Source organism: Pelodiscus sinensis, chromosome 1 (genome assembly GCF_049634645.1).
Source record: "Pelodiscus sinensis isolate JC-2024 chromosome 1, ASM4963464v1, whole genome shotgun sequence".
NCBI lineage: Eukaryota > Metazoa > Chordata > Testudines > Trionychidae > Pelodiscus > Pelodiscus sinensis.
Window position 1 is genome coordinate 122,875,882 of NC_134711.1, and position 12,475 is coordinate 122,888,356.

Here is a 12,475-nt window from a genome sequence, read left to right on the forward strand (position 1 = left end):
AAAGTGCAAACAATCTGTCAACAGAGTGAACAAGTGTAAACACGCTTTGATGACTTTCTTTTGTTTTTTGGCAACTTCTGCATGTCAACGTTAGTTTCCTCAACAAAGCTCGGTATTGTAGGCATACCCTTAATGAGCTTTGCAGGCCCACTACTGTCTTTGTTAGTCACTGTTCTGGTCCTTCCCCTCTGGGGGCTCCTAGCTTTGGCAACTGTCAGAAAACAGGATATTGGGCTAGATGGACTTTTGGTCTCACCCTGTATGGCCGTTCTTATGTTATATTCGTATATACTGTTGTGCAGTGCTTTTTTTTGTAAGAAAAAAGGTGCCAGTACTCTGGGGCAAACTTGTTAAGCGAAATTTTTTTTTAAAAGGAACACTTGTTAAGCAAAAAAAATTTTTAAAAAGGAAAACTTGTTGAGCCAAACAAAAAAAACCGTGCCTGAAGAAAAACCCCGGGGGCGTCCTGAGCAGGCTTCTGTCAGTAGCCAATCCGCCCGAGAAAAACATGTGCCAGTACGTGCAGGGGAAATCCCATTCCCTTTTTGTGGGCTGGGAAAATAGGTGGCAGTACGCCGTTCCGGGCAGTACCATCGCAAACAAAGCACCGTCTCCCACCCTCGCTCATCCTCCCTCACTTTCACCAGAGGGTTGGGGTGTAGGCTCTGGTCTTGGATTACGGGATTTGGAGTGGGAGGGTCTCTGAGTTGAGCCTGGGACAGGCAGTTGGGATGCAGGAGGGGTTCTAGGTGCAGGCTCTGGGAGGGTGTTTGGATACAGGGGTGCTCGGGGCTAGGGCAGGGGCTTGGGATACAGGAGGAGGTTCATGACTGGGGAAGGGTTTTGGGATGTGGGCTCCAGCTGGGCATTGTTTACCTCAGATGGCTCCTGGGTGGTGGTGCACTGGGGCTAATGCAGGCTCACCCCTACCCTGGCCCTGCACCACTCCCAAAAGCAGCCAGCAACGTCCATCCCTGTTGTGCCCCCTCTCTGCTCTGTGGAGAAAGGATACAGAGTGGGAGGGGGCACCTTGACATCAGCACCCCTTCTCTCACTCCCCTGCCTACCCAGAAAGCAGGAGGCTCTTGAGGGGACAACTCCAAGGCAAAGGGCAGGAGGTACACTGCAGTGTGGGGAGGGGCAGCTGAAGTGCTGGCACTTTATGGCCTCTTGGCAAACCAGTTAAGATCACCTGTCAGAGGCTCAAAGATCTACCAGTAGATCCTGATCCTACTGATTGGTGACCACTGCAGTAAGGCGAGGGTGAATTTTTCTGTCACTAGTAAATAGGGATGTGAACGGGTAACATTACTGAGTGATACTTACTGCAACCAGTTCCCCGGGAGCAGTGCCCCACCTATGGCCTGCCACAGACAGAAGATTGGTTAAGTCCTTCCAAGCCCCTGCACAGGGCTGCCAATCGGCAGCTCGCCCCGGGGGGCTGACAGCTGGGGTCAGGAGCCGGCAGTCAGCCCTACATGGGGCTGGGAACAGGAGCGCTGCAGGCTGGGACTGCTCCAGCTGAGTTGAAGTGGTTCCTCACTTGGGATCCCATTTAGGTGAGTTAACCAACATTTGACCTGATTGATCGGGATTTTACATCCCTACTAGTAAAATAGACATGATTTCTATGGATACCTTATGGTTGTACGGGTCCTTGATTTGCCACTGTCTCTGAGCTGCATTCGGACCTAGTGGAGACTGATGGGTACTATGATGGCATGGACAAAGCCCAATATCCCTGCTGGAGGCCTTTTAGCAGCCTGGCCAGCAACCGGAGCAGTAGAGAGGTCCTCCGAGCAGAACAGAGTGGCAGCCTCCATTGCAGCCAATAAGGGTGCAGCAGGCTGATATAAAAGGAGCTGCTAGGCCAGGGCCTATCAGTTCCGTACTGGAGCTCAACCCAGGCAGACCTCAGTGCTGACTGGGGAACACCAGCAGTCTGGACAGCTCCAGGTGGGAGCTGGGCATAATACCTGGTCAGAGCCAGGTGCTACAGCTGAAGGCTAGCCAAAGACAACCCTGGACAAGGGGAACTTGATCACAAGGCCATAGAGAAGGGCTGGAAGGAACAGCATCCTGGGGAAGTGGCCCAGGGACTTGACAGCAACTAATTACTTGAAACTCAGCTGGTAACTACTATTTGTAGGGTCCCTGGGCCAGGACCCAGAGGAGTGGGTGGGCCTGGGTCTCCCCCAATCTCCCTGCAAACTGCACCCGGGAGGAGAGGGGGGTAAAAGAAGAGGCCTGATCTCCGTCCGCTTACTGGACACTGCTTTGCCTGCAGACAGGTGAGTAGAGACTGTAAGACTCCCCTCAGCCACCAAGGCGCGAAGGGTAGACCCCGTTACAGGTACAAAGAGTGACTTGCAGCTCACATATCTTTGGTTGCCCAGCCATGGCAGAATTTAGCACAGCACTGGGCTATTCTAATTTCTGCCACTGACATGGTGGAATGAAGTGCCATCAGGCACCAGCCGCACTATACAAGGCTCCTCACATGTGCCCTGTTTTAAACCCAGAGGTCAGGAAATGACTGGAGCTGGAGGCAGCAGATCCGCATCACCAGCTTTCTATGGCAGGAGAGTTCCCCTGTGCAAGTGAATTTCTCCATCAAATAGATCATACCACAAGTAACTTTAGCGGACTGGAGATTTTGGTCCTATGCATTGTTGTCTGGTAAGTTACTTATGTGAATGTCCACATGTTAAACAACTGCCCGACATAAAAGAGATGATCAGGAGAAAAAATAGAAAGGGAGATGACACCTCTTCCCCCCCCAAAAAAAGAAGAAATTGGTAAATGGAGATACAGGTGTCTGTGAAGAGAGGTGATGTAAGCCAGTACAGGCAGTCCCCGGGTTACGTACAAGATAGGGACTGTATGTTTGTTCTTAAGTTGAATCTGTATGTAAGTCGGAACTGGCGTCCAGATTCAGCCGCTGCTGAAACTGACTGCCAGTTCTGACTTACATACAGATTCAACTTAAGAACCCCAAGTCAGCTGCTGCTGAAACTGATCAGCAGCTGATTCCAGGAAGCCCGGGGCAGAGCAACTGTGCCTCGGGCTTCCTGTAGTCAGCGCTGGTCAGTTTCAGCAGCGGCTGACTTGGGGACGCCTGGGGCAGAGCAGCTGGGGTGCTGCTGGGTTGCTCCAGTAGCACCGCTCCTCGGCGCTACTGGACCAACCCAGCAGCACACCAGCTGCTCTGCCCCAGGGTCCACGAGAAAAGCCTGGTCTGCTGGGGGGGGCACACTAGCTGCGCCCCCCCCAGCAGACCAGGGACACAGGGAGCAAAGCGGCAGCGGGGGGGTGCCTCGCCTCTGAGGCTTTGCTCTGGCACCAGACCGCTTTGCTCCCGGTGCCCCTGGTTTGCTGGAGACGGTCCCCAGCAGACCAGGGGCACCGTGAGCAAACCCGCAGCAGCGGCGGGGTCCCGCGCTTCTGAGGCTTTGCCAGAGCAAAGCCTCAGAAGCGCGGGACCCCCCCGCTGCTGCGGGTTTGCTCCTGATGCCCCTGGTCTGCTGGAGACGGTCCCCAGCAGACCAGAGGCACCGGGAGCAGCTTTTCTCGCCCCGGAGCTCGAGGTGGCTGACCGCTGCCTGTGAGCTCTGGGGCGAGAAAGCCCCGTTCGTAAGTGCGGATCCGACATAAGTCGGATCCGCGTAAGTCGGGGACTGCCTGTATTAGAGAATATGAAATGAATCAGTGCAACTGAAATATTGACTATTAAATACTTCCAACAAACTGCTCATGAAAAAAATCTTTGAACTACCGTAAATTGGCATATATAACTCACACCCATGCATAACCCGTGGTTTTTCCTGAATGTGTAAAAAAAGTCTTAGATAAGCCATGCACTTGTATAGCCCACGGGTTATATACGCTACTTTAAAGTACCTGGTAATTGTACATACCAGCCACAGCCTCTGGGAGGGGGGAACGGAGAGCACAGCGCAGGAGAGCTGGCTGGCCTGCGGGAGGGGAGCCGCGCTCGCACCCAGGCTCCACGCAGCCGCAGTCAGGCACAACCCACCCTCCTCCGGGTGGGGGGAACGGAGAGCGTAGTGCAGGCAAGTAAAAATAAACTTGTATACCCCGCGGACATGTATACCCCGTGGGGGAGTAGCGGGATTTGTAAAACTTTGTATAACCCGTGGATTATATGCGCTAAAACACGGTAATCATTCTTAGTACGCACTAAATCAGTGATGGGCAACCTAGACTAGTGAGTGGGCCATGTGAGTGGCTCTCCTTCATCTCAGTGGGCCACAAGATTATCGTAACCAAGATAGAAAAACTACCCTATCCCAGGAGGCTAACTGCGTGTGCGTACCTAGAATTTACGGAGAGTACTGATGGAAGCACAGCAGCGCCGTGATTGGATGCAGAGGGAGCTCAAGGCTCTTGCAGTCAATGTTGTGTGCAATCAGCATGTTCTTCACTTCATGTGTCCTTGCTTGATTGTGCATGTCACTTCAGTAATACTGGTAGGAAAAAACGATGTGGATGGAAACCAGCAGAATCTGGTAACACTGTTCATGGCCAATGGTAAACAAAATGTCTTGTGGGCCACACATAGCATCCTGTTAGGCTGCACTTAGCCTGTGGACCGCCATTACACTAAATAGTAAATAAATTGAGAAAATTATAAGTTCCTTGAAGATAGTCCGTGGAAAGGAAGAGAGGCTAAATTTGTTGAATAAATTATTCATAACAGTTCATTCACTTCATATGTATGAGAGAGAAAAATTCTTTTGGGTTTCTTATTGTATTTTTTTTGTATTGCCAATAATAAAATAATCATCTTAAACCTTTCTAGTTCATTTTTGCACCTTATGTTACATAAAAAAATATTGAGCCTATATATTATTTATATCTCAATTATTGTAGGGGTCGGAATGTTAGGAAAAAATGCGAGCAAAAGCATTCTATTTACATTTGAATAAGAAACAGCTGAAGGAACAAAAAAGAGGAGGCATCAAAGAGGCTCATATATTGACAAATATTGTGAGGGATCCCTTGCCTTTGTTTGAAATATCATAGATGCTAATTCATTATCAGACTGCTGTTTTTAAAAGTAACAAACTTTTAGGGCTGTTTGCAAACCATCTTGCATATGAAGAGATACAGATTGTAGTATATTGTAAAATGATTCCAAACATCTGTCAGAAAAAAATTTGAGATGGTGCAAGAGAGTTAAGTCTGGTAGTTTATCAGAGATGGTGATGTTTGGCATAGAATGTTCTGAAGAGATTATGTTATCACTGAGGAACAGAGAATGCTGCGGTCAAGAGGAAATCAATTGTGAAGGGTGCTGCAATAAATTTGTCTTGTAACTAGAAACTTTCTAATTGTAGCCCCCAAGGGAAAAATAAGCCCCAAACCAGGCAAATGGTTGCTTCCCTGTCCCCCTTTTTCTTTTTCTTCCTAATATGTGGAGAATATTGAAGACTAGAATTGTTGCTGTCACATGTATAGTAATGTTACTTGGCAGAAATCAGACCTTACTGAGCAGTTTTGTGGGGTTGTTTAAATGTTTCTGCTCAGATCACGTTATTAAAGCTAGAAGGTGTGGCCCAATTAGCATTAAAGAGAAGGAGCATTTTTTCCCTTCCTTCTGAAGGGTATGAAGAAGAGGAACCTTTTTTCTCAACTTTCATCTGAGGAAGTGGATTTTGCCCACGCAAGCTCATGGCACTATATGTGGATTTTTGTTAGTCTCTAAAGTGATACAGGATAACTTGTTTTTTTTAATATAAAAGAGAAAGTTTACCCAATTTGAGTCTTAAGAAGGTAACTGTATGAAATATTACTACTTCTTTACTTCTGTTCAGGTTTTCATTTCTCCCCCTAAGCATACTGGAGTGTTCGCTATAGCAATATTCAGAGACTCAGTTTATCTGTAACCCTGTTGTTCGTGAGTACTTTAGCTGGAAAAAAAAAATCCTCAGTGTGGAACTGGATTTTTAATTTTTTAAGAGTGTTGTTATTTCTGGTTGTAGTAGTGATATTTAAAGTGAGAACAAGTTTAAAATATTTCTTGCATTATTGTAACTTCAATTCTTTTTGGCCCTGATCCTGCAAGCTTCTCTGCTCTGTTGGTTCCCTGTTTTCATGCAGAAACTTTCAAGATGAGGGCCTTATTATGTTCTATAATATAGATGTTGATTTTAAGTTTGAAGTGGTATGGAAAGGTCTAAGGTAGCAATGGGTAACCTAAACAAGTGAATGGCAATCTTTCATCTCAGTGGACTGCAAGATTGTCATAACCAAGACTGTCCTTTGGGATAGGGTAGTCTTGCTAACTGTACCTGAATACCATAATTTGTGGGATGTGCCAGTTGGACTACAGTAGCACTTTGGATGCAGAGGGCATGCACAGTCAATGTTGTGTGCAGTCAATACGCACCTCACCTCCCGAGTCCTTGCTTTACATGTACAGGTGAGACCTCCCTGGTCCAGCATCCTCAGAACCTGAGTGGTCCCGAAGCATGGAGTTTGCCAGACCAGGGGAGGTCATGGCTCCCCACCGGGATGTCTGCTCCTGGCTTGGACTATGCTCTCTGCCACTGCCCCACTTCCTCTAGCGTGCCACCACGCCAGCCCTGCCTGGGGTCCAACCCTGCTGCCACCAGCCCCAGCCGGGGCTGTGCTTCCCACTGTCAGCTCTGGCTGGGGTTGCACCCTCCACCACCCTGCCACACCGGCCCAGGGTGCACTTCTGAATCTGGCCAGCCAGGCTCTCTGTTCCAGCAATATCTGTGGCCTGCCAGACCTGACATATGTCACTTGAGTCATCCTGGAAGGGAAAAAACCAAAGTGGATGGAATCCAGCGGAGTCTGGCAACCCTGCATGTATGGATGTAAAAGGTTGAACAGTTAGCCGGTTACCTGATTACCTTACTGGCATGCTTACCAGGTAACCATTTAACTGGAAGACCCAGCTGGAGGGAGCAACCCTCTCTGCCTATGGGGGCCCGAACGTAGCGGAGCTGGGCTGTAGCAGCCCCTGGCACCCATGGCGCAGCAGGGTCACGCCGGAGCAGCACCCATGGGTCAATGGGATGGAGTGGTGCCCATGGTGGTATGGCGCCCGACGATAAAGCAGGGCTGGAGCAGCCCCCGCAGCCTGTGGCAGAGCAGCTCCCAGCTGTGGCTGGTGGTTAACAAATCATTTAACTGTTTAAGTATTTTAATTGCTTTTTACATCCCTATCTGCATGTGGGTCTGGCAGTGAGATACAGTTTTCCCTCTGTAGTCTGCCTATCTGAAAGGGTAACTGAGGTGTGGCTTGCAGCACTTGATTGAGGTGAAAGGCCTCAGGAAATGAGCGGACCTGTTAATAGTGGCCACTCAATTGCTTTATTTGTCCTTAAGATTACCTGTTGAGTTGGACATTCTGACAGCCCAGAGTATAAGTGGTAGTGAAGATAAATTGGAAGAATTTAATAAAAAGGATAATTGGCTGTATAGTTACGGACATCTCAATATGCAGGGCTTGACAAATTATACAATCTACTCGCCTGTGGCGAGTAGATTGTAACCCGGAAGAGCCGGGTTTGGGCAGTCTGCACATGCGCAGATCGCTGGACAGCGCGGCTGGCGAGCAGGGCTCGCTGCAGTTCGGTGAGCCGTGTCAATATGATTAACCTCCAGATTGAGCAAATCACTTAATGCTTCAGTACTTGGCTGAATTGGGGCCTAACACAGAGATGTGTATGAGGCTATAAACTATGCAAGATTCGCCTAGGGCTGATCAAAAATTTATAGTGGAATGTTCTTCCATTGTTTTACCAGAAGTGACATGTTTTTGAAAAGGTCAAAACCGTGAATCTTACTGGAACAGAATGATTTTTCATTCCTGATTTTTTTTTTTAAATGTATATGTTTATATATTTTAATTTTTACAAAACTAATTACAAATTAGAATACCAAGCATGCAACAGCAGTTGAAAGACCAATTACCAATAAGCAAACTAAATAGCAGTTACAGTACCAAATTAATTAGAATACAAATTACTACATCAACAACGCGTTACAAAGCCAATCACATTGGTAATTCATTATGGTAAATGTCAATTACCAATTTCCAGTTCTGTTTAAAGTACCAATCATCAATTATTTTACATTATATTTTTAAAAAGATATAAAACCCTAATTTAAAATAATATAAAAATAAAATAATTTCAAAACTCTTGATTTAGCCAAAAGGATTTTTTTTATAGTGCTTCACAGAACATCTCAAAATTTTGACATATTTTTGTTTTTAGAGGAAAAAATTGTTTTAAATGTCAATGTTTTTCATAGAATGGAAATTCAGCATTTCAACAGCTATAATTTAACCCTCTTTGTGAGCTCTGTTATAATCATCTCTGTCTGATATGCAGTGAATTTGTGTGCCCTGTCAACCTTGTTCTTAAAATAACATAATTAAAGAGCTGGGCCCCGATTCAGTCATGCTGTAAGCAGTGCATTAGCATTTGCTGCTGTCGAGTTGCAGCCTAAGGGTACGTCTAAACTACAACATTATTTCAGGATATCAGAGTATCCCAAAATAGCTATCCCATATCTTCACAGCAAGCCTGTTATTTTGAAATGTAATGGGCTTGCTATTCTGACGTCCCTGTAAACCTCATTCCACAAGGAGTAAGGGACGTTTTGAAATAGCAGGTTATTTTGAAATCTGGCTCTGCGTAGACAAAATAAGCTATTTCGAAATAAGATATGCAATTTGCATTGCTCAAATTGCATATCTTATTTTGAGCTGCAGTGCAGAGTAGACACACCCTAACTGACTTTGGCCAGCAGTGGTTATGTGTTCATAATTCTCAAATATATGTAACAAAATAGGTAAGGCATCTGATGAAAGAAGAGGAGAACTCTGTCCAAACACTGTAAGAAAGGCTTTTGACTAGGTAGTTCACATGTACTATTAGCATTTTATGCAAGATCATTCTATTGATGTCAGTCCAAATTCAAAGCTTGTAGATATGTGTTTAATATGGGATTTACTTATGCTTATAGATAAGCACGTGTTTACGTGCTTTGCTGAAATTAGCCCCTACTTCATACAGGGGATACTAGTAATATCTCAGTTCTCTAAGGCTTTTTTAAAAACCTATTTCTAGTGTAGTTTCAAAAAAAAAAAAAAAAGAGGATCTCCCCTCCCCCCACCGCACACACAAAGTTTGAGTGTGCTTGTGTGAACTTTTCTATAGCCCAGCCATGAATTTACCAGTGTTCTTTTTAATGTTATAAAGAAAACAATTACAGAATCATGTTATTTTTAAAAATGAAAGCAAAGGAAGAGTTTGAAAAGCTTGATCTTCTTTTGACCTAAGTTTGAATTAGATTTTTCATTTAAGAGAAGTGCAGTATTATCTAGTGAATGGAGCAGGATTTTGGAAGACAGGACTTACAAATTCCATATCCAATTCCTGATGCAGAGTAGCAGTGTTGACCTCAGGGGAATCACTTAATATCTCTGTGCCTCAGTAAAATATCTGAGGTGCTGTGTAGCTTCAGCAGTTGTTTAGTGGTATTATGTTTACCTGAGTATTCATGATTGTTTGATATGAAATACATTTAATCAAATCAGAATTATTGCTGTGACAGAACAAAATAAAGATGGCAACTGTGATAGGAGTATAGGCTTCCTCCTGGAAATGATAGATATGAGATGAATAAAAGGAGTGATGTAGCCCAAGAAGAGATTATTGACAATGCCTTAATTCTGATGGCTGTAGTCACAATATATTAAATGTGTTTTGAAGAAGGGAAAAAATCTAAAATAAATAATGATCTAGATCTGAAAATCCTGTTATTACGCTGTGCAGTAGCTTGACTGCTAAGTCAAAACCTAGTATAATCCTCTTTACTGTAACATCATTTTTACCAAATAAAAAGTATTTTGCTCCAATTACGTGATTATGATTGAATAATGGGATTTTTTTTCTTTAGATGTGTACAATGCAAATAAAAGCTGAAGGTTTTTTCATAGTGGTGATAACTGTTTGTTTTTCTAGGATTGACTGAGAACCAAAAAGAGCTGAATCCAGCAAATATCAACCAGCAAGACATAGGCTTGTTCCTAACAGAAAGCATGTCTGATATAGACATTGAGAAGTTAGCCGAAATAGGTAAACATTTTTTTATTGAACTTAAAATTATATCTTTGTAAAATTACAGTTGATTTAATAGTGGCTTCACTGAGAAACTTCGCAAGCACTTTCTAATACTACTTTAAGCAATCCAATAGGAGTTATAGCTACTGTACTGATGTGTACTCAATTAAAGCCATTAAGGTGAAAGGTTACTTTAATACATTCAGCTTTGATAAATTATTGGTATATGTTTGCAGTGCAATTTATCATCATCACATTTTTTGTGATACAAATAGGAGTCATGACTCCAAAGACACAAGTATAGAATGGGTATAGCGATGATAGTATTGCATGCTATCATCAAATATGTTAGAAGCACAGAACAGTATGACTTTAGTTGTAGGGGGTTTGCAGTCTTTAAAAATGAGTATTTAAAAAACCCAAAAATCTGACTTTTGAGGATGCCAGACTAAAGCACAGAGAGGGAACCTTTTCCAATCTGTTTTATTCTCTATCTTTCGAGCTTTGTCCCCTATTAGACTTTGATTTCCCAATTATAATGTCCTTCCACAGTAGCTGGCAAGTCGTTTTAGTCCTGGGGACTGAGCCAAAATCCAGTTAAGTCAATGGAGATTGGGGTCCTATTGGCTGGCCTCAGTAGGCTTTGGAGCCAGCTTTTTGTTTTCCCTCATAGACAGGGTAACAGTAGGAACTGAAGCAGAGTGATGAACTATCATATATAGCAGAGCTACTCAACTTTGGAAGCCCCAGGGGCCTCAATGATACTCCCATCACATGCGGAGGACTGCAACTTAAGTGTGGTTGCATATACATGCAAATATATATGTAAATATATGCAAGTAGCTTCTTTCACACTGACGGGCATGAATATAAAGATTAAGGCAAGACTACACAACACATAGGCCTCATTTAAGTCAGTTCTGCTGATGTTAATAAAATGCAATATTTACCCAATTTCCACCCATATGACAGCACTTTCTGTGAGCAATGACAGTCCAGTAATTTAGCTACTAAAATGTATATCAACAGGAGACCATTATATTGACTACTTTTTTGTTTTGGCTCCCATCCATGGACCACGTGTTGAGCCCCTCATAAAAACAAACTGCATTGTGGGCTGCAAACAAACGGTGGGCTGCCTATATAATGTACTGTATAGGCAAAACACAGTCAGTGCGTTATTCTCTGTTGGAAGCAATGAACATTTTTTACTCTGAGACATCCTCCCTTCTACCTTTGCAAAAAATTAAAGAATAGTTACAGGAATCGTTAAACTGGTTGAGATAATTTTCCATTTAAGATAGATAGTCTCAAAATAGTTCATGATTATCGGAAAGCAGTGGTTCCCCAACCTTTTCATTCCCAAGATCACTTTTGGAATTTAAGGGCAACTCATCCTCCCTGCCCCTTTCCCAAAGCCCTCCCTCACTCTCCCTCCCCCTCCCCCCTCACTCTGTCACTTGCTCTACTCCACCTCACTCACTTTTACTGGGCTGGGGCAGAGGGTTGAGGTTCTGGAGAAGGAGGTATGGGTATTGGCTCTGGGAAGGGGCTCAGGTCTGGGATTTGGGGTTCAGGAGGAGGTATGGGGTGTTGGCTCTAAAAGAGGGGTCAGGGCTGGGTGCCTAAGGTGCAGGAGGGGAGTTGGGTGCAGGAAAGGGGTATGTGTGCTGGCTCTGGGATGGGAGTCAAGGTTGGGTCAGGAGGTTGAGGTGCTGGAGGGGGTACGAAAGCTGGCTCAGGGAGGGGAGCAGTGATGGGGCAGGGGTGCAGGAGTAGGTACTGGCTCTGGGAGGGAGAGCAGGGTGCAGGAGGAGGTGCTGGCTCTGAGAGGGGGACGGGTGCAGAAGGGGGTTCTGGCTCTGGGAAGGGACTGAGGGTTGTGGTGAAGGCCTCCTGCTAGGTGGCACTTACCCCCATGAGGTCCAGGTTGGCCATGCAGCGAGGCCAAGGCAGGCTCCCTACATGCCTGGCCCTAGCCCAACCCCAACCCCACACTAGAGTGCTGTGCAGATACAAATATCTACCCACAGATAGACATTGGTAACCACTGCTCCACAGGGCTCCACTTCCAGCAGCCACTGTTGCTAAAGGAAAGGAGCATGGTGGCGCCACTCCCAGGAGCCAGTGCCCTACGCTGGCAGCTCTTCCTGGCCTTGTGGCTGTTCCATCCCCAACCCCACTGCCGTTTGTAGACATGTGCATTCACACAAGGCTTTACACGCTGCTGCCCCAAGGGGCAACTCCCTCTAGCTTACCCCATAGTGTCAATGTGCAACTCTTTCTGTGCCTTTCCCCTTTATTGTTTTTTGTTTGTTTACTCAGGTTGGTTATACTGTGCAGGAACT

General features: G+C 45.3%; 1 protein-coding gene across 4 annotated transcripts in view; it reads left to right on the forward strand.

Moving 5' to 3' along the window:
• Nucleotides 1-12,475, forward strand: part of ARHGAP8 (Rho GTPase activating protein 8) — a 99,714-nt gene that overhangs the window by 15,595 nt on the left and 71,644 nt on the right. For 2 of the 4 annotated variants that reach the window (XM_075899780.1, XM_075899760.1), the window contains exon 2: nt 10,029-10,142. In XM_075899780.1, the coding sequence (XP_075755895.1) occupies nt 10,106-10,142 (37 nt within the window). In that variant the 5' untranslated portion in view covers nt 10,029-10,105. Of the gene's footprint in view, nt 1-2,522; nt 2,680-5,623; nt 5,797-10,028; nt 10,143-12,475 lie in introns of those variants that run through there. The other 2 variants (XM_075899769.1, XM_075899773.1) reach the window with 2 other exon arrangements.